At 46.0% G+C, this 23,070-nt stretch overlaps 1 protein-coding gene across 1 annotated transcript; it reads left to right on the top strand.

The window, feature by feature from the left end:
* Positions 1 to 5,330: 5,330 nt before the first annotated feature.
* On the top strand, positions 5,331 to 22,525 carry PRODH2 (proline dehydrogenase 2; the record flags this gene model as incomplete). Its single annotated transcript, XM_079799356.1, has 10 exons — positions 5,331 to 5,507; positions 5,583 to 5,779; positions 5,971 to 6,109; positions 6,192 to 6,278; positions 9,205 to 9,285; positions 9,370 to 9,525; positions 9,602 to 9,768; positions 20,813 to 20,923; positions 21,347 to 21,432; positions 22,341 to 22,525. 10 exons carry the CDS (start codon positions 5,331 to 5,333, stop codon positions 22,523 to 22,525), a joined length of 1,386 nt encoding a protein of 461 aa, XP_079655482.1.
* Positions 22,526 to 23,070: the final 545 nt, after the last annotated feature.

Raw genomic sequence — 23,070 nt, 5'->3', positions numbered from 1 at the left:
CCCTAGCCAGTTTAGCTTAGTGGATAATGCCTCGGCCTGCTGACCGCAGGGTCCGAGTTTGATTCTGATCAAGGGCATGTACCTAGGTTGCAGGCTCCTCCCTGGCTGGGGCCCAGGTCAGGGCTCATGCAGGAGGCAACCAATCAAAGTGTTCCTCTCACTTTGATGTTTCTCTCTGTCTTTCCCTTTCTCTTCCACATTCTCTAAAAATCAATGGAAACATATCCTCAGGTGCGGATAAAAAAAGAAAGAAAGAAATGTCATATCTTATGAAAGACACATCTTAAAAATGCCTAAAGAAAGTTGTCATTTTTTCATGGTGAAGGGACTGGAGTCCGTGTTGATGAAAACACCTTGGTGGCTGCGGTGACTGGCAGTGGCTGCAGCAGCAGGGTGATGGGGCTGGTGCCTTCCCCTGATCAGCCTGGTTGCCTCCCACAAAGGGAGGCCAGACTCTGGGGAGTGGGCCTAAGCCGTCAGTAGGACAACCCCTGAGGGCTCCAAGTATGTGAGAGGGGGCAGGCTGGGCTGAGGGCCCCCCCCCAGTGCACAAATTTCGTGCACCAAGCCCCTAGTAGGAGTATAAAATAATGCAACCATTTTGCAAGAAGTATTTGTACTGTGAAGTCTGAACATATGCATTGCCCTTTGACCCATAATTATACTCATAGGTATATACCCAACAGATATGCTTACATTTGTGAACAAAAAGACATGAATTACAAAATTCATTGTTACCAGAAACTGTAGACAACCAAAGTGTCCATCAAAGGAGAATGAATAACTAAATTGTATAATCATCCAATGGCCATGACATTGAGGATAAATGAATTACTGATATACATAACAACATGGATGACTCTCACAAACATAATATTTTTTTCAGACTGAAAGTGAAAATATTTAGTACACAAAGAACTGTTACAAAGGAGTAAAATAAGCTGACCATCCTACTAGAAAAGTGGGCAAGTACAAGCAGGCCACAAAAGAAAAACAAGTGACAAATATGTGGAAACATATTCAATATAAAAAATTACAAAAACAAATAAAATGTAATTGTTTATGATCAGGTGATCAAAATTTAAAAGAATGCTCATATGCAGTGTTAGCAATGACGCAGCAAAAAGGCCATCGTTGTGGGGTATAAATTAGTAACCCACAAATTAGTCTTAGACTTCCCTAGATTTCTACAGCTAAGACTAAGGTCAGACAGATGTGCAGACATTTATTGCTAACCCCTGAAATATTTATAACAGTATACAACTGAAAAGAACCCAAATGTCCATCAATGTAGTAATAATTAAATTAATTAATTAACTAAAATGGACTTGTGAATTACATTTATTTATCTAGGCAGATGCCCATTATTATTTTTAATTTTTCAATTGCAGATAACATTCAATATTATATTAGTTTCAGGTGTACAACATAGCGATGAAACATTTATATAACTTACAAAGTGATCCCCTGATAAGTTGAGTACCTCCCACCACCATTCATAGTTATTACAATATTACTGACTGTATCCCCTAGGCTGTAATTCACAGCCCCAGGACTATTTGTAACTACCAGTTTATACTTCTTAATCCCTTCACCTTTTTCACTTAGCCTCCCGACCCCCCACCCACCTGGCAGCCATCAGTTTGTTCCCTGTATTTGTGAATTTGTTTCTGTCACAGGAATAATATTGGATCAAGGAAGTCAGACCAAAAAAAGAGACCATCCTGCATGATTTCGTCCATTTAAAGTTAAAAATAGGCAAAACTAATTTTCAGCAGTAGTAATCAAAATTGGTCATCTTTGGCGGGCAGCGGGGGGAGAGAGAGAGATTACACCGTGTCACAAGGCTCGTAGGAGGCCAATAATGTTGTTGTTCCTTGACCTGGGTGCTAGTTACACAGGTGTTGTCACTTCCTGAAAATTTGTCATACTGAACACTTGCAGTATGGGCCCATTTCTGTATGCCTGCTTTACGTCATTAAAATTTTACATTATATCTCATAGGTGCCATTATGGTTGAAGTTGTGATTTTCCAATATGGTGAACAGTCTTTGATACTGTGCTGAATAACAACAAAATTTTTATTCTATTTGCATCATAGTTTAATTTAAGAAAAAGTCAGTATATTTTCAACGATGCCAAAAATGTCCATGTATGTATATATTATATTAATAATTTCAGATTATTATAAAATAATTTTTACCCACATGAGCGACTTTAAGAACATTTTCAAGTTTTCAGGATGGAGAGGAAGTGTCCAGCATTTCTGGTCCCTGAAGTCAAAGTCTGTAGCATCCTCCAATCAACGTGGCAACCAATGTTTGTGCAAATTTCCAAACTCCCACCAGGAGGCGGTATTGCCCCGTTTGAGAAGAGCCAGTATAGCCTGAGATTCTAAGTAAATTGTATATTGGAGTCTGGAGTTCAACGGAAAGGTCTGTGCTGCAGATAAAAATTTGGTGGTGGTGGTGGTGGTGGTGGTGGTGGTGGTGGTGGTGGTGGTGGAGGAAGTGTCCTCCGCACGTTAAGTGGTCACCAAGCCCCAACATTAAAGGTCAAGTAGCTCTGCAGGACAGGGAACCATAGAGGGCCAAAAGGAGCACAATGTGCAGAGGGATTTTCCCAGAATTGTTGCTGGAGAATAACAGTCAAGGCAGGGATTGAAGCCAGTGATATGGGCAACAATAAATCACGAAGGTCATCTTAGGGTGTTTGTACTTTATCCTATGGGTGACAGCAAACCATTGCATACTTCAGACAACAACAGACAGCATTTATGGGCTGTTTCCATATGCCAATCCCTATTCTAAATTCTTTTTATGTTTTCTCTCCTAGAACCATCAGAATTACTCATTTAGCACCGTGTTCTGCTATCCAGTATCCACTCACTTTTTTCCATGGTGACTCTTGGCAAGAAGCAGTGGCTGGTCCCCCATGTTAGCTAGGCTCTGTGTGTTCTTCCTAGCCAGCTCTACGTGGGGCTCCATGAATAGGTGTATCACTTGAATGTGGCCAGAGCATTTTTCCCAGAGTATCTTTTTTTAAATTTTTTTTTAATTTTTTTATTTTTAGAGCAAGAGGAAGGGAGAGGGATAGAGAAATATCATCCATGAGCTGCTTCCTGCACGTCCCCTCTTGGGGATTGAGCCGGCAAGCCCTGGGCATGTGCCTTGATGGGGAATCAAACTGGTGACCTCTTGGTTCCTGGGTCTACGCTCAACCACTGAGCCACACCAGCAAGGCTGGCAGAGGATCTTCATCCCCAGTAATTAGCTTAGGGTCATCAGGTGACCCACTCAGACCAATGAGAGGACTCTGACCTACAGTTGTTCTCCTACTTAGAACTGTGCGCCTCTGTGCCAATATTAAAGCTTCTTTCCCTCTCACCACAAAATGTGTGATCACCCACAGGACCATCTGGGAACATCATTCAAGAAACTTCCATGGCTGCTGCTTAGGAGCCCATTGTGTTTTGCCTTTTCTGCCAGGCACTCAACATTCCTCACTTAGTCTCTTCCCTTCCCATTTTCAACGCCACTTTCCCCCATTCTAGTTTTGTGCTTCAGGTAGATTAGAATAAATATTTTTCTCCTCTGTGAGCTACAGTTATTTCTACCTTTTTGTCTTTAATTTATCTGTGATCTCAACTAGGATGCTCAACCCATTTTTTTTTTTTTTCATTAAACCCGGCTGGCATGGCTCAGTGGTTGAGTGTCAACCTATGAAACAGGAGGTCATGGTTCAATTCCTGGTCAGGGCACTTGCCCAGGTTGTGGGCTCAATCCCCAGTGTAGGGCATGCAGGAGGCAGCCGATCAATGATTCCCTCTCATTGATTTTTTTTATTTTTCTCTCCTCCTTTCCTCTCTGAAATCAATAAAAATATATTCTTTAAAAAAATAATTTGTGGGGCCGAAGCCGGTTTGGCTCAGTGGATAGAGCGTCGGCCTGCGGACTCAAGGGTCCCAGGTTCGATTCCGGTCAAGGGCATGTACCTTGGTTGCGGGCACATCCCCAGTAGGGGGTGTGCAGGAGGCAGCTGATCGATGTTTCTCTCTCATCGATGTTTCTAGCTCTCTATCCCTCTCTCTTCCTCTCTGTAAAAAATCAATAAAATATATTTTAAAAAATTTAAAAAAAATTTGTAGGGAGTTTAGTCCACGCTATTATTCCAAAATGAGTCAAGAAGACAGTTTAGACGATACAAACAATTTTTTCAGTACTTCATGAAGTGGATAGTCCCCCTTTGGAGAACTGTGAAAATGTGGCAGAAGGCAAGAAGCTTTATAGGATAAAGAATAAAGAAAAAGCAAGAGACAAATAGAAAACATCTGATTGGCTGGGGCCACATAGTCAACTTTATTTGAGATGAGAAGCCCTATGTTGGCTTACTTGGCGTTTGGGGATTGACTGACTAAATATACTGGGTTTCTGGTCAAACAGAGCATTTACAGGGACATGAAAGTTAAGTAAGTTTTGTTTTGCTGATGCGGCCCTCCAGGCAGGAGCAGCTCCATCCTGGGCCCAGGGGTCCTCAAACTTTTTAAACAGGCGGCCAGTTCACTGTCCCTCAGACCGTTGGAGGGCCAGACTATAGTTAAAAAAAAACAAAAAAAAACTATGAACAAATTCCTATGCACACTGCACATATCTTATTTTGAAGTAAAAAAAACAAAACGGCAAAAACACCCGCATGTGGCCCACGGGCCGTAGTTTGAGGACGCCTGCGCTTGAGATATGGTTTCATGGCCCCTTCCCAGCATGTAGGCCTTCTTTCACAGAACACTGTCAGCTTTCTGGAGAACAGGATGACCCTGTGAATAACATGGTCGTCAATGGCATGATCCTGACGTTGCTTGGGATAAACTGTTTTGTCTTGGGTTGCTTGCTCTGCAAAAACCGGATGTGGTTAATATGCTTAAAAGTGGTCCCCCACCAAGGGTCGCTGCTGCTCTCTGGTCTCCCTGCGTGGAGAAAGGCAGAGCAGTCGCCGTTTGGCTGGCCAGCCGGCTAATAAAGGCTTCCTAAATTTTAATTTGGTCTGGACTCCAGTGGTCTTTACTCGCGTTCGCTCCACAACATGGGTGGACAGCACATAATTGCGAGCTATTGGGCTGAGGGGGTTGGAGGCGCCATTAGGGGTTTTCTTTCCTACCCATGTTATTCTGAACTCTGTCCCCATCAGTTAATAATTAGCTGCCCCCCAAGAAGCTTGGGATCCTAAGATTTGCCTTTCCCTGCCTACTGCCTGGTTAATCAGTCACTGCCCCCAGCTGGTAGTGCAGCCGCCTCCAAAGCCCCTTTGCCTGGTGTAGAAGTGGTGAAAGATTCATGATGCTCCGGACCTGTCCAGTGCTCTACTCCAAGGCTGGCCCCCCAACTGGGGGCTGGCAGCCCTTGAGCTTTGATGGTGGAGCCTTCCACCTCAAGGGTACTGGAGAACTGATGCGGGCATTGCTGGTGCTGCGGCTGTGTGCCTGGCCCCCTCTGGTCACCCATGGCCTGGCGGTGAGCAGTGACCTGGGGGGTGGGCCTAAAGGCTCCCCAGAACCTGGCATTGAGCCTCGCTCCCTGTCACCCCAGATCCAGGCCTGGTCTCAGCGGCTCCTGGGCTCCCGGTTCTCGGGCGCGCTTCTGCGAGCATCCATCTACGGGCAGTTTGTGGCTGGTGAGACAGCAGAGGAGGTGAGAGACTGTGTCCAGCAACTCCAGACTCTAAGCCTCCGGCCCCTGCTGGCAGTGCCCACAGAGGAGGAGCCAGACTCAGCTATCAAGACTGGGTGAGTAAGCTCAGCCACCTCATGGGCCATCACAGCCCATACGTGCCTAGTCCTGGCTTGTCATGGGAGGTTTGATTAAAAATAACAAGATTTAAAAAGATTGGCTGAGTGGGGGGCCAGGGCCCAGGGAGGCTGGGAGGATGGTGGGAGGGGTTGGTTGCTCCAGGACCTGACACGGGCTGGCTGGGCAGCGAGGCCTGGTACGAGGAGAACCTCAGGGCCATGTTGCGGTGTGTGGACCTGTCACGAAGCCTTCTGGAGACCCCTGGCCCAAATGGGAACATCCTCATGCAGCTGAAGGTGACGGCACTGACCAGCACTCGGCTCTGTGTAAGGAGCTGACTGGATGTGGGAGGAAGGTGTGGCTGCCCACCATGTCCCCCTCACCACCCCACCTACCATCCCATTCCAGAAGGAGCTAACCTCATGGGTCAGAAGGCCAGGGGCTTCCTTGGAGCTGAGCCCTGAGAGGCTGGCAGAAGCCATGGACTCTGGACAGGTAAGGACCTCAGGCTGTGGGGGAAATGAATGGTTGATGGGGAATGTCAGGAGCAGAGACCCCTGGTCTTGGTGTAGCAGACACCTGCAAGTGGGATGTTCAAACTATTTAATTGCCACTACTTTCCAGGCTCAGAGCAATCACAATAAATGTGGCTGTCGTCCTGGGGCATGGTTGGAATGGATAGGATATGGATCATATGGGGGCTCTAGGGGAGGGGTCTGGGGGCTCTGAGCTCTGAGGAGTGGTTGAGACAGCAGGTCTCTATCAACTAGAAGAAGGTATATCAGTATTATATCAACAGACTCAACTATGCTAGTGTGTGCTGGAAGTTATGATTAGACCAGTGGGGTTTGATTTAATCACTCATTCATCTATCCGTCCATCCATCCATTCCTTCTTATTTTCATGTCCTATTTCTGCCCTGCCTACCATTGGCACCCACTGTATCCTATATAATATATACATTTGTTATTGTGATTTTATTTTGCCAAGTATATACTCTGTGGGGACATTTTTTCTAACATTCCATTATGAAAATTTTCAAAGTTGAAAGAATTTTACTGTGGACACTATATACCTGCCATTGTTAACATTTAACTATACTTGCTTTAAATCATCTGTCCCTGTATCCATTGCTCTGTGCATCCACCAATCCATCTTATTTTTTGATGCATTTCAAAGTAAGTTGTACACATCAGCACACTTCCACCCAAATGCTTCAGAAAGCTTTTTACCAATTAGAGCTCAATAATTATTTATAGTACTTTATTACTTTTCAGGTAAAATCCTATATAATAAAAGGCTAATATGCAAATCAACCAAATAGCAGAATGACCAGTTGCTATGACACGCACTGACCAACAGGGTGCAGATGCTAATGCAGGAGCTTCCCCCTGGTGGTCAGTGCACTCCCACAGGGGGAGCGCTGCTCAGCCAGAAGCTGGGCTCACGGAGGAACACAGTGGCAGTAGTGGGAGCCTCTCCCGCCTCCATGACAGCACTAAGGATGTCTTACTCACGGTTTAGGCCCACTCCATCCCCCAAGGGCTCCCGGACTGAGAGAGGGCGCAGGCCAAGTTGAGGCCCCCCACTACGTGCCCCCCCCCCGCCACAGTGCAAGAATTTCATGCTCTGGGCCTCTAGTTTCCATATAATGAAATACACAACTTGTAAAGGTACCCTTTGATGAGCTTTTACAAATAGACAAACCTGAGCAATTCAAATCCCTATAAAGTTATGTGACATTTTGCCAAAACCGGTTTGGCTCAGTGGATAGAGCATCAGCCTGCGGACTGAAGGGTCCCGGGTTCGATTCCGGTCAAGGGCATGTACCTTGGTTGCGGGCACATCCCCGGTAGGGGGTGTGCAGGAGGCAGCTGGTCAATGTTTCTCTCTAATCGATGTTTCTAGCTTTCTATCCCTCTCCCTTACTCTCTGTAAAAAATCAATAAAATATATTTTTTTAAAAAAAGTTATGTGACATTTCCATCATTGCAAAAAGTTCCCTTGTGTCCTTTAAGGTGTACACAAGTAGTGCTATGTTACCTATTTCATTCTGTTTCATACTTTTTCCCACTGAGCACTTGGACTTTAAGGTCCATCCATGTGTCTTGGTGAACATTAATCTATTGCTTACAAGGGCTGTTTCTAGCTGTGTGATTTCTCTCTCCTGGGACGGACACCTTGGTGACCTCCAAGTCTCCACTACCCTAAACAATACTGCAAGGGGCTGATGCTTAATTTTTGAAGCCCTATAACAAGACTGAGTTAGAGGCAGTCATGATTTCCACATTTACAAATGTATCCATTCCCTAAATGTTTATTGGCCATCCACCATGTTCCAAGTGCTGTGCTAGGGGTGGAGGAGCAGAAGACCAAGACAAACAAACTCCCTGCCCTCAAGGCATCGCTCGCTAGTCAGGGAGTGGGTAAGAAACAATAATGAAAACCAACGCCAATAGGTAACAAGTGAAGTATAAGTAAGCATTGGAGGGGCAAATAAGGCTGAGGAGGGGAAAGAGATGCTCCGGATAGGGACTTGCAAACTTACACCAGGGGAAGCTCTTTGAGAAGGGGATATTGGGACAAAGATCTGCAGGAGAGGTAAGTGGACCTCAGCAGGAACAGTTTTCCAGGCAGAAGGAACAGCCAGAGCAAAGCCTCTGTGGTGGGAAAGATACCTGGTATGTTCAACAGCAGGGAGGCCAGTGTGGTTGGAGGGCTGAGAGCGAGGCGGAGAGTGGGAGGGGCCAGAGCCGCAGAGCCTAGTGGGCTGCAATGAGGCCTTGGCATTTCATTTGAGGAAACTGAGGTCCTAAGAGACTAATAGGAGGAAACACGATGACATGTATTGTGAGCTAGCCACTGCTCTAAGCATTTCCTTCGGTCAGTTCCCAGTCACTGCTCTCTCCGAGCTTGTTTCCTCACTGAAAAATGGAGCTTGGGATAACTTCTGTCTACTAGGATCATTGTGGAAAGTAAATAAACAAGATAGTAAATGCATCACCTATTATTATTATGATAATGTCATGTATTCAGTGCTTATTATGTGCTGGCACTGTCCTGTTCTTGTTATGTCCAGGCACATCTCACCTAGTAACCCATTTATATCCACATAACTTAATGAGGAAGCTACTATTATTATCTCCATTTTATAGAGGAGAAAATTGAGGCCCAGGGAGATTAAATGACTTGCTCAAGGCCAAGCAGCAAAGGTAGAACCAGGATTCAAACTCAGATTCTGGGTTCTTAACCATTGAATTACACTTCAATAAATTGTATATCTGTGATATAGCAACTTTTCAGATTTCTAAAAATTCTAAACATATTTCCCTTCCTGGTGCGGGGAGGGAGGGCGGGTGGAGATTTATGCCCTGGAAGAAAGTCCTGAGCTGCTCTCGCCTTCTCTGCTGCCCTCCCCCAGGACCTCCAGGTCTCCTGCCTCAGCACCGAGCAAAATCAGCATCTCCGGGCCTCTCTGAGCCGCTTGCAGCGGGTAGCACAGGTACTGCCTTCTGCTGTGTGGCCTGGCTCTGCTGCACCCGCTGGGCACCCCTGGGGCTCTAACCACAGTCTTTTTCGCCCTCAGCACGCCCAGGCCCAACACGTGAGGCTCCTGGTGGATGCTGAGTACACCTCATTGAATCCTGCTCTCTCTCTGCTGGTGGCTGCCCTGGCCTTGCGTTGGAACAAATCCAGGGAGAGTGGGCCCTGGGTGTGGAACACTTACCAGGCCTATCTGAAGGTGTGTGATGGGTTCCGGGGAAATTTGGGCCTGGGTTCCAGCCTCCTGATCTGAAGAGGCCCTTCTGCTCTGCCAGGATACTTACGAGCGGCTGAGGCGGGATGCTGAGGCTGCAGACAGGGCTGGCCTGGCCTTCGGGGTGAAGTTGGTACGAGGGGCATATCTGGACAAGGAGAGAGGTGTGGCCCAGCTTCAAGGCACCAACGATCCCACTCAGCCTGACTATGAGGCTACCAGTCAGAGGTAGGAATAACATCTCACCTTTAGCGCTCACTCCCCATGATGCTGAGCGTCCTGTATGTGTCTACACATTCCTCCCTCTTCCTGGTCTAGGATACCATCACTTCCCACCTTTGTCCTCCCTTGGATCCCATTGCACCCTCAGTAAACCCCAGATCCTTGCAGAACCCCACAAGGCCCCACATGATCTGGTCACTGTCACCTCTCTAACTTTTCTTTCCATCCTTCCCCTCACCCACTGCACTCCTTGATGATCCCCAGGGCCTTTGTACTTCCTGTCCCACTGCCTAGAATGCTCTCCCTCCAGACAGCTGCATGGCACCATCCCTCACCTCCTCAGGTCTTTGTGTACTGGTACCTTCTTGGGGGACCTTCCCTGTCGCACCTATCAAAAACTAGATTCTCCTCACCCACTCTCTTCCTGGATTTATTTTTCTCTTGATCACTTGCCAGTAGTTAAGGTTCTATACAGTTTCATACTAAATTGCGCATTGTCTGTCTCCCCCACTAGTGTGTGGGCCCGGGAGGGCAGGGTTTTCTGATTTGTTCACTTCTGAACCTTCAGTGCTTAAAACTGTGTCTGATACATGGTGGTGCTCACTCAGTACAGGTCTGCTGAGTGAATAAACAAACAACTCCAAGCAGTAAGTACTGTTACTATCATCCCCATTGCACAGAGGATGAAACGGAGGCTCTGAGAAGTGGTAGGGCCAAGACTTGAGCCCAGGCAGACTGGCTGTAGAACCCACGTTCTTACCCATCACATATCCACCTGTATTGGGGCAAGACGTGGGCGAGCTCATTGGCCCTCCCCACCCCATGGCTGGGAAGAAGGACTTTATTTCTTCAACACATACTTGCTGATCACCTGATTTAGATCAGGCCCTGGTCTCAGTAGCAATCAAGGTGACCCTAGGTCCTGTCCTCAAGGAGCTTTCAAAGTCTGACTCCAGTTCACAATGGATCAAGGAGAAGTTTGTACAACTGCAGGGACTTATGCAAGATTTCAGGGCAAGGGGACAATCCATCCTTGGAACCCAGGGCCAGTGAGTGTTTCTAGCCACGTACCATATAATTCCCATACCATAAAACTCACCATTCAAAAGTGTACAATTAATTCAGTAGACTTTCGTATATTCACATGGTTGTGCCACCATTGTCACTATCTAATTACAGAACATTTTTATTACGTAAAAAAGAAATGCTATTTCCATTCATTAGCAGTCACTCCTCATTCCCTCTTCCCCTCAACCCCTGGCAACCACTAGTCTTTTTAAAGTCTCTATGGATTTGCCTATTCTGAACATTTCATATAAATAGTATCATGCAATATGTGACCTTTGTATCTGGCTTATTTCACTCAGCATGTTTTCAGGGTTCAACCATGTTGTAGTACATATCTGTGCTTCATTCCTTTTTATGACTAAGTCATATTCCATTGTATCAATGGACTTCATTTCATTTATCCATTCATCAGTTGATGGATATTTTAATTGTTTCCACCTTTTTACTGTTGTGAATAGTGCTGCTGTGAACATTCATGTACACATTTTTGTGTAAACACACATTTTCAACTCTCCCAAAAGTTCAGTTATCTGGGCGTGGATTGCAGGATCACATGGTAACTCCATGTTTAAATTTTGAGGAACTGCTAGATGGTGTTCCACAGTCCTGCACCATTTTACATTCATACCAGCACCTGTTTCAATTTCTGCACATCTTCTATAGCATGGTACCATTCATGTTTTAATATAGATTTTGAATAATTAATAAATTCACATGATTCAAAAATCAAAATGATATGAAAATGAATACACTGACATATCTCATTTTGACACAAATCCACATCTAATCATTAAGTCTCCCTGAACCCCACAGGTAACCCCTTTAGTTAGTTTCTTACATGTGTTTCCTAAATTCCTTTATACATACAGAGGCAAGCACAAATGTTTTTGTATTGCAAAAGGCATCATCCTCTCTAATAAAATGGTAATATGCAAATTAACCGTCACTCCGCTACATAAGCCATGCCCACCAGCCAAGCCACGCCCACCAACCAATCAGGGCGAGTATGCAAATTAACCCCAATCCAAGATGGCTACAGCCACAGAGAGCAAGGTTTCCCAGGTAACAGAGCAAGCCAAGCTTTCCATAGCCGTTGCAGGCCTAAGCCTCCACTCAAGCTACAAAGTTTCAATTATAGAAGGTAAACAAATTCAAACAAATGGCGGCAGAATGGAGCTTGAGAGAGCAGGCCAGGGTTGCTGGTGGCAACAGGGGAAGCAAAGCTTTCCACACACCCTGGCCGGGCCCACCCGCTTAAGGCTACAAAGTTTCAATTGTAGAAGGTGAATTAACTGCCACAGAAATGGCTGCTGGAGCCCCAGGCTTGGCTCCGCTCCAGGCTACAAAGTTTCAATTGTAGAAGGAAAATAAATTCCAGATACCAGGGCCTCCCCTTGGGTTGCCAGGGGGCGTGGCCGGCCTGCAAACCACCACAGGCCCCTCGCTCAGGCCGCCCCACACCCCAAGGGAACCCCCACCCTTATCTGTGACACCCTTCAGGGCAAATCAGCTGGCCCCCACCCCTGTACCAGGCCTCTATCCTAATAAAAGAGTAATATGCAGATTGATCATCACTGCAACACACAATATAGCTGCCCCCATGTGGTCAAAGATCCTGCCCCCATGTGGACACAAGATGGCCACCACAAGATGGCCAGCAGGAGAGGGCAGTTGGGAGGCACCCGGCCTGCAAGGGAGGGCAGTTGTGAGGGACCAGGCCTGCCAGGGAGGGCAGTTGAGAGGGACCAGGCTTGCAAGGGAGGGCAGTTGGAGGTGATCAACCCTGCAGGAGAGGGCAGTTAGGGGTGACCAGGCTGGCAGAGGAGGGAAGTTGGGGGCAAACAGGCTGTCAGGGGAGCAGTTAAGCATCAACCAGGCTGGCAGCAGAGTGGTTAGGGGGTGATCAGGCTGGCAGGCAGAAGCAGTTAGGGGCAATCAGGAAGGCAGGCAGGCAAGCAGTTGGGAGCCAGCAGTCCTGAATTGTGAGAGGGATGTCCCAGATTGGAGAGGGTACAGGCTGGGCTAAGGGACAACCCCCTGCCGTGCACGAATTTCGTGCACCGGGCTTCTAGTGTTACATATTGCTCCTGGCTTTTCCACTCAACTGCATATGTTAAAGGCAAAATAGTCTAGATTTAAAATGGTGACAGAGTAAGTGGAAGCTACACTGATGCTCCCCCAGGACCAAACTGGAAGTACAACTAAAATACAGAAAAACCATCCTGAAAAATCAACTGAAGACTAGCTGGAGAGAACCCTGGTAACCAAGGACGGAAAGTGGAGAACACACAGAGACTGGTAGGAAGTGCAGAGGCTCGAAAGGGGTGGCTGGGCTCCCACAGACAGCAGCTGAAGTCCCAGAGGAATATCTCAGCTGTAGGGGGTTCCCACTGAGAACTCTGAGATCTAAACTTCAAGCTGGGCTCCCCAGCCCAGAGCACCAGAACTGAGAAAGGTGCCCACATAACACCTGTCTATGAAAAGCAGCAGGGTTGCTGTCTGCTAGGCAGAGATGGCTGGAAATGGAGGCACCATTTTAAAGGGCCAATGCACAAATTTTCGTTTGCAGCCACTCACCTTGAGCTCCAGCAGAGGGAGGGCAGAGTGGACTGGAGCTGTGTGAGGAGAGTCCAGGGTTGGGGGCTCTGGGGTTGAAGCTCGGAGGGCAGCCAACTCAGTTTCCTATGTTGAGTCATATGATGAGTCATTATATCGTGCTGTGGAGGACATCTTTCTCCAGCGGACCTTTGCTATGCAGGTGATTTTTGCCTGGGGGAAAGGCAGTCAACACACCCTATTGGAAGAACTCTCGCTCCACCCTGAGGTCAATAGCCTGATGCCAATAAAGGCTGATAACAATCTGACTGCTGGCAGAGGAGGATTTCTAGAGCCTTTGAGTCTTTGCCTGATCTCCTTTTGGGCTTGGGGTTAGGAAAAGCAGACCCTGGTGCACATCTTGGTCCTTTCTGAAGACACCCAGCCCCAGCAGAGGGAGCTACAAGCTGGGGCTTGCTGGCAGCTCCAAACAGTACTGAGGGACAGTCACAGACAGTGTTTGAGGTTGTCTTGCACTAGAGATTGGGAGTCTTAGCAGACCTACCTAATACACAGACAAAAACCCAAATGGGCAGCCAAAATGGAGAGACAAAAACAAGCCCCGAATGAAAGAACAAGATTCTCCAGAAGAAGATATAAATGAAATGGTGATAAGAAATTTATCTGATATAGAGTTCAGAATAATGGTGGCAAAGATGCTCAGTAGCATGAGAAAAGATACGGTAACTATGAAAAAAGACCAGTTGAAAATAAAGAATGACATAGCACTACTGAAGAGCACATAGGAAGGAATACACAGCAGATTAGAGGAAGCTGAGGATCGAATCAGTAAATTAGAAGATAGGGTAGAAAAAAATCACTCAGAGAACCAAAAAGAAAAAAACAATTAAAAAACAGGAGGACAAGTTAATGGAGATATGGGACAACATGAAATGTAACAATATTCTTATTATTGGAATGCCAGAATGCAAAGAAAGTGAGAAAAGGATAGATAACGTGTTTGAAGAAATAATGGCAGAAAACTTCCCTAACCTGCTGAAAGAAAAAGTCACACAAGTTCAGGAGGCACAGGGAGTCGCAAGTAAGAAGAACCCGAACTGGCCCACACTCAGATACATCATAATTAGAATGCCAAAAATTAAAAACAAATAGAAATTCTTAAAGGCAGCAAAAGAAAAGCAAACTGTTACCTATAAAAGAGCTCTCATAAGGCTTCCAGCTGATTGATCATCAGAAATTCTACAGGTCAGAAGGAAATGGCATGAAGTACTCAAGGTAATGAAAAGCAAGAATTTGAAACCAAGATTATCATGTCCACCAAGGCTATCATTCAAAATAGATGGTGAAATAAAGAGCTTCCCAGACAAAAACAAAAACAAAAACTAATGGAGTTTATCACCATCAAACTAGCACTGCAAGAAATGCTAAAGGGACTGCTGTAATGAGAAGAATCAGAGAGAAAGAGAGAAAATAGGCATAAAGAATGAAAATGGCAATAAATACTTACCAAAAATAACCTTAAATGTAAATGGATTAAATGCTCCAATCAAGACATAGGGTAGCTGAATGGAATACAAAAACATGACCCAATTATATTTTGTCTACAAGAGACCCACCTCAGAACAAAAGACTCACACAAGATGAGAGTGAAGAGATGAAAAACTTTTTTCCATGTAAATGGAAATGAAAAAAATAAAAAGCTGGGATAGCAATACTCATATCTAACAAAATAAACTTCAAAATGAAGGCCATCACAAGAGACAACAAAGGTTACTACATAATACTAAAGGGATTGATCCAATGAGAGAATATAACCTTGTAAACATATATGCACCCAATATAGGAGCACCCAAATATATTTTTAAAAAAACAACAACAACTTCTAGAGGACTTTAAGGGAGAGGTCAACAGCAATACAGTCATAGTAGGGAACTTAAACAGCCCTTTGATGTCACTGGATAGATCTTCCAGAAAACAATTAACAAAGAAATAGTGACTCAAAATGACACACTGGATCAGATGGATTTAATTGACTTTATAGAACATTTCACCCCAAAGCTGCAGAATATACAGTCTTCTCAAGTGCACATGGGTCATTCTCAAAGGTAGACCTCATGTTAAGACACAAAACAAGTATCTACAAGTTCAAGAAGATTGAAATCATATCAAGCACCTTCTCAGACCACAATGGAATGAAATTAGAAATAAACTACTGTAAAAACACTCAAAAATATTCAGACACATGGATGCTAAATATCATGTTATTAAACAATGAATGGGTTACCAATAAGATCAAGAAAGAAACAAAACAAACAAACAAAAAAATGAGGCTCTAGGGGACCCAGACACATACGAGGAGAAACTGGACTGTCTGGCATCAGGGCAGGAACTCAGGGATGGCTTTCTTCCAGACAGAGGTGCTTGCAGCTGTCATTGTTACTGGGACCTCCCCAGTGCAGGACTGACTGGCAGCCATTTCTGTTTGCTCCGCCCTGGTGATTCCCTGAGACCCTGCCTGACCCAATTTACAACCCCACCCAAGCTGTGTGCAGCAGCTTTTGCATATGAATGGCCTGTCCTTTTGCAGGCTAAAAACCTGTCAAACAAGCTGCAGCTGGGTTAGGGAGCCCCAAACCTATCAATAAAAGGCCCAAGACTTGGCACCAGCACCAGCCTGCCTTGCTTCACAGCCGGGCCTCATCTGGACACTTCCAAACCTGATACAAAGAGGAGGAATCTTCAAATCTCTCTGTAGCTCCTGCTGGATGGCCCCAGGCAGTGGCTGACTTTGCACCTCCCTGGAGACCCAAGAGCCAGGATACCCACTGGTCAGTGTGAGACCATACCAGATTACACCTCTACACATCCATACGCAACACACTCAAGGGGCAGACTCAGTGAGCACCAAAGCACCATTGAAGCAAGTCCTGCTCCATAAGGGTGTCTCCTGCACAGCAGCTTTCCCACTGTACTCACAGCTGGTCCCCACAGCCAATTGGCCTGGAGGTCAATTCCTCCCAGTGACACCAACAGCATTCAAGGCTCAACTACAAGATTGTGCACACAGCCCACAAAAGGATGCACCTCAGGTGATTGGGGAGGCTGAGCCACTGGGTCCTGTAGGACACCTACTACACAAAGCCACTCTATCAACTCAAGGAGACTTAGTAGCTACCCAATACATAGAAACAAACACAGGGAAGCAGCCAAAATGCGGAGACAAAGAAACATGTCACAAATGAAAGGGATGGAAGAAAGCAAACTACTGGATATAGAGTTTAAAACCACAGTTATAAGATTACTCAAGAATCTTCTGGAAACCTCCAAGGGACTTAGTGAAACTTTCAAGGATATTAGTGAGAATGTAAAAAAAAAGAAAAAGAAAAAGGATCAGTCAGAAATTAAGCATACACTGACTGAAATAAGTGAGAGGACCTAAATAAATAAAATCAGAAACAAAAGCAGAGAAGTAACAACTGACACCAAAGAAAAACAAGGGATTATAAGAAAATAATATGAACAACTATATAGCAACAAGTTGGACAATATGGTTGAAATGGACAAATTCCTAAAAAATAGTCTCCCAAAACTGAATCAGGAGGAATCAGAAAACCTGAACAGGCTAATAACAATGGATAAAATAGAAGCAGTAATCAAAAAATCCTAGCAAACAAAAGCCATGGTCCAGACAGCTTCACAGGGGAGTTTTACCAAACATTCAAAAAAGAACTAACACCTATCCTCCTCAAACTATTCCAAAATATCCAAGAGGAAGGAACACTTTCAAGATGTTTTTATGAAGCCAGCATTATCCTAATTCCAAAACCAGATAAAGACACTACAAAGAAAGAAAATTACAGGCTAATATCCCTGATGAACATAGATGCTAAAATCCTCAACAAAATATTAGCAAATTGATCCAGCAATATATTAAAAATATCATATACCATGACCAAGTGGGATTTATTTTGGGGATGCAAGGCTGGTACAATATTCATAAGTCAATAAATGTGATATATCACATAAATAAATTGAAAGACAAAAATCATATGATCATATCAATAGATGCAAAAAAAGCATTCAACAAAATGCAAAAACCCATTTTTGATAAAAACTCTCGGCAAAGTGAGAAGGGAGTATATCTCAACTTAATAAAGGCCATATATGACAAATTTACAGGCAACATCATATTCAATGGGCACAAACTAAAACCATTTCCCTAAGAACAGGAACAAGAAAGAGATGTCTGCTTTCACCACTCTTATGCAACATAGTACTGAGCCCACTGTATGGGAGAACATATTTGTCAATGATACATCTGATAAAGTTAATATCCAAAATATATAAGGAACTCAACAACAGGAAAACAATCCAGTTTAAGAAAATAGCATGCCCTAGCCGGTTTGGCTTAGTTGATAGAGTGTCAGCCTGAGGTCCTGAGTTCACTTTCAGTCAAGGGCACATGCCCAGCCTGTGAGCTCAGTCCCCAGTAGGGAGCATGCAGGAGGCAGCCAATCAGTGATTCCCTCTCATCATTGATGTTTCTATCTCTCTCTCCCTTCCTCTCTGAAGTCAATCCTATATAATAAAAGGCTAATATGCAAATCGACCAAAAGGCGGAATGACCGGTCACTATGACATGCACTAACCACCAGGGGGCAGATGCTTAACGCAGGAGCTGCCCCCTGGTGGTCAGTGCGCTCCCACAGGGGGAGCACCACTCAGCCAGAGCTCACGGCTGGTGAGCGCAGCAGCGGTGGCAAGAGCCTCCCCCACCTCCGCAGGCAGTGCTAAGGTTGTCTGACTGTCAGACATCCTCTGAGGGCTCCTGGACTGCGAGAGGGCGCAGGCCAGGCTGAGGGACACTCCCCCCGCCCCCGAGTGCACAAACTTGTGCACCAGGCCTCTAGTAAAATATATATATGTGTGTGTGTGTGTGTGTGTGTGTGTGTGTGTGTATAAATACATATATATATATATATATATATATATATATATGTATATGTATATATATATATATATATATATATATATATATATATATATATATGCAAAGGACCTAAATAGACACTTCTCCAAAGCAGACACACAGATGGCCAAGAGACATATGAAAAAAATGCTCAAGTCAATAAAAAAATATTTAAAATGACAATGAGATATCACCTCACACCTGTCAGAATGGCTACCATCAACAAATGACAAGTGCTGGCGAGGATGTGGAGAAAAGGGAACCCTAGTACACTGCCGGTGGGAATGTAGACTGGTGCAGCCATTATGGAAAACAGTATGGAGTTTCCTCAAATAATTAAATACATCCTGGCAGCGTGGTTCAGTGGTTGAATGTCGACCTATGAACCAAGAGGTCATGGTTTGATTCCTGATCAGGGCACATGCCCGGATTGTGGGCTTGATTCCCAGTGTGGGACTTGCAGGAGGCAGCTGATCAACTATTCTCTCTCATCACTGATGTTTCTATCTCTCTCTCCCTCTCCCTTCCTCTCTGAAATCAATAAAAAAATATTTTAAAAAATTAAATATGGGCCCTGGCCAGTTTGGCTCAGTGGATAGAGCATCAGCCTGTGGACCAAAGGGTCCTTTGTTCTATTCCAGTCAGGGCACATGCCTGAATTGTGGGCTCGATCCCAGTAGGGGGCGTGCAGGAGGCAGCCGATCAATGATTCTTTCTCATCATTGATGTTTCTCTCTCTCCCTCTCCCTTCCTCCCTGAAATCAATAAAAATATTTTTAAAAAATTAAATATGGAACTGCCATTTGACCCAGTGATCCCGCTTCTAGGAATATATCCCAAGAAACCCAAAACACCAGTCAGAAAGAATGTATGCACCCCTATGTTTATAGCACCAACTTACAATAGCTAAGTGGCCATCAGTAGATTATTGGGTAAAAAAGCTGTGGTACATTTACACCGTGGAATAGTATGCAGGTATAAAAAAAAGAAGGCTCTCTTACCCTTTGAGACAGCATGGAGGGACCTGGAGAGTATTATGCTAAGTGAAATAAGACAGTCAGAGAAAGACAAGTATCACATGAGCTCATTCATATGTGGAATCTAATAAGCAAAATAAACAGATGAACAAAATAGATCCAGAGACTTAGAAGCGTGGAATAGACTGCAGAATCTCAGAGGGTGGGTGGGTGGGAAGAGATAAATCAAAGATCATGTATGCATAACCCCTAGGCACAGACAATAGGGTGGTGAAGACCTGGGGTGGGGGTAGGGCGGGCTAGAAGGGGTCAATGGGGGAATAAAGGGGGCATATGTAACACTTGCAACAATAAAATTTTAATTTTTTTTAAAGGCAAAACAGTCCAGTAATAATGAGCCCAAGCCTTGGAGCATCAGACAGCCTGGGTTCCATACTGATTGGGGAGGCTGAGCCTTTGGGTCCTATAGGACACCTACTTGGCCATTTCCAGCTGTGTGACCTGGGGACAAGAGACTTAACCTCTTTCGCCTTCCGTCTCTCCCTCTGTAAAATGGGGGGTAATCAGAACATCTGCCTCACAGAGTTGATTTGAGAGTGAGATGAATGAATAGATGTGTGTCAGGCAAGGAGACTTAGTGAAGAAACTAAATTAATGGAGTGCGGGCAAGGTTGGAAGAACCCACAGGGAATGTTGAAGCACCTAGGAACCCACAAAAGTGGGAAGCCATTATGGCCCCGGAGCTATAGGTGGGGAAGGAGAGCCACGCTGGAGGAGATGTGGCCAACATAGGACAGTTAGGGGAGAGCAGGGAGGGGGCTAAGGGACAAAACGCCTGAGTTCTCTTTCCTCTCACCTCTGAGCTTCTGCCCGTGACTCCATGGGTGATGCAGAACACCAAAGTCAGCATCCAGAGGGGCAGGGAAGACGAACAGATTTGGAAGGCGATGGAAAACGGCCCAGGAAGGCCACAAGGTGGCACCTGGCCCACGGCAGCTCAGAAAGCGTTTTCCAGTCTTTTCACCCTTCTGTACCCAGATGTCCCTGTTCTTTCTACAGCGACATGGCCATCCTCTGTGCCGTTGTTCATCTAGCCAGTCCCATACTTACAGACGCTTGGGTTGGTGCTGGTCTTGTTCTGTAGACAATGCTGCAGTGAATGGCCTTAAGGAAACATCGTCTTCTGCATGTGATGTGGCCCTTTGTGGTGAGACTGCCATTGTGACAAAGGCCTTTTGTACACCGTCATCGCCCTCCATCCTCACGGCATCACTGTTAGGTGACCTCACATAGTGACAAGAGAGGAAAATGCTCTGGGAAGGAACGTTCCTTGCAGCCAGTCCAGGTGGAAGTGGGGTGTTTTGTGACTCCAGAGTCCTTGCTCTTAGGCACCCCATGTCCCAAGAACAGAAATGCCCAGTCCCTGAGGCCTGACCCTTGCTCACCTGGTACCGTAGCTGAACGGAGCAACTCTCTTCAGTTACAGACGCTGTCTGGAGCTGATGCTGACTCATGTGTCCCACCGTGGCCCCATGTGCCACCTCATGGTGGCTTCCCACAATGAGGAATCTGTTCACCAGGCAACCAAAAGGTAGGAGGTGGGCCCCTCCCTTCCTCTCCCTCACTCAAATGCCAGGGATGGGTAGAGGCCGCTATGGCCCCTGGGCTATAGGTGAGGAAGGAGAGCCAAGGGGAGGAGCAGTGTGGGGACCGTAGGTTCAGAGGAATTCTGGGGAGGATATTAGAAACATTTAACCCCTGCTATGCCTGTAGGTCTTGTAGGCCCCAGCTGAACAAGGCATCATCTCTTATTTGCTGGGGCATGGGGAGGTCTGAGGGTGTCAGAAAACTCACTAAGGAACTTTCTGGGACTTCAGAGCACTAGTTAGTTATCATTAAGTTTAGAAGTATTTTAATATTTAAAGAACTGGAATAGCCCTGTGGGTACCTAATGGCTGACTTTCAGCTCAGATTCAGCCACTGTCTGGATTTGGTGATGTGGCCTTTTCTGTAGCATGTGGGAGCTGGGCATTCCTCCGGATGGGCCTGTCTGTTTTGGACAACTTCTGGGGATGTGTGACCACGTCTCCCTGGCATTGGGTATGTGAATGGCCCATTCCCCGCCACCACCACCACGCCTCACCCAGCCCCCAGGCCTCACTCCTCGGCCAGGTCCCCTCTCACATTTCCAAGCAATGCCTGGTCATCCTCCTCTCTAGAGCCTTCAGATGGCCCCGTCTCCAGACCCTCCCAGAGAGACCTGTTACTGCAATGTCTAAGGCCTTGCAGGCCTTTGTCTCTGTGCCTGCTGTCTGTTGTTTAGCTGGTTCTTGATCACCCTGTCTTGTTTCCCATGTGCTTTGTTACCTTTACCACTTTGCTCCCCAGGGACTGAGACCAGAAGAATTATGGTTTTCCTCTGCCATTGTGCCCTAAATTTATAGCTTCAGGTTTCTTGAGATACCCCAGGTATGCAATTTAGGCTGCATATGTGTAAGGGGACTTACCCATGGCCACAACCTCTCAGAGGTGGATTTCTCTGTTTTCCTCCCTGCTCTGCTGATGGTCAAAGCCACTCCCCGGGAGTGGAGGGAACACTTACTCTGAGGGTGTACATTTTTGTGTTCCAGCTGAATGTGGGGGAGTTCTCTACACCCTGGTCAGACTCTGGCCTCCTTTTCTGTATCCCTTGGGCTCTGTGACATCATCAAGTAAGCAGCTCAATTTTGCCTTCAGGACAGAAATGCTTCCTGTGCATCCTGTCCCTCTCTGGTTCTCACTTTCTCTTAAGTCTTGGATTAATACATTCCTTATTCTCTTGGCAGCATTTTAATGCCTTTAAGATTTGTTTAATGTTAACTCCAGGATTGTTAGTTTTCCAGTAGGAAATGTAGTCTAACTCATTGAGTCTGCCCTGTTCTCAGAACTGGAAATCTCTGTTTCAGATGGGGCCTAGGGGAGCCTCTTTCCAAACAGGAGCCCACATCCTGCTTATACTCTCCCTGCAGGGCAGGCTGGCTATGCCGTGTATAAGTCCATCCCCTACGGCTCCCTGGAGGAGGTGATCCCCTACCTGATCCGGAGGGCCCAGGAGAACCAGAGTGTGCTGCGGGGTGCCCGCAGGGAATGGGAGCTGCTCAGTCAAGAACTTCGCCGGAGGCTGCTGGGGCGGGGCCTGAGGGTACCTTCTTAGTTCCCCCAGGAGTTATGTGGTCAATAAAGGTCCTGAGCTACTGCCCAGGCTGCTGCCCTGCACTGAAGCTGCCTCCTTGGAGAGGGGATAATCTTGACCCCAGCCAGCCCAAGGGGGTGCCCAGCAGCTCAAGAGAGAACTTTAGATAACCCTAGAGCATAGCAAGGGCATTGATCAAGGGCTAATGAAACCTCCCCCCACCCTGAAGCAGTCTATCCTAAGATGGGCCTGGGGTCAGGCTCTCTTTAGCCAGTCAGTGACTGAAGCAGGAACTTTCTTCACGCCAGTGGATGCCCTGATGAAGAGGAGACACTGAGGCACTGAAGTCGAGAGTCTGGGCTAGAGCCACACGTGCAGGGAGAGACAGAGGGGAGAGGCAAACTACTCTCATTTAGTAACATTTTCTGAGGTCCCTTCTGAGCTAGACTCGAGGTGAACAATGCTGGGAACACAACAGTGCCAAAGACAACCCCAGGCCCAGCCTCACGGGGTTCTTAGTCCAGTAGAGGTAGACAGACCCATCTTCAGACAGTGATAGTGCAGAA

Source organism: Cnephaeus nilssonii (assembly GCF_951640355.1).
Source record: "Cnephaeus nilssonii genome assembly, chromosome: 20".
In the NCBI taxonomy this organism is placed as follows: domain Eukaryota; kingdom Metazoa; phylum Chordata; class Mammalia; order Chiroptera; family Vespertilionidae; genus Cnephaeus; species Cnephaeus nilssonii.
The sequence above is the reverse complement of the archived record's forward strand: the minus strand, read 5'-3'. Positions and strand labels throughout refer to the sequence as shown.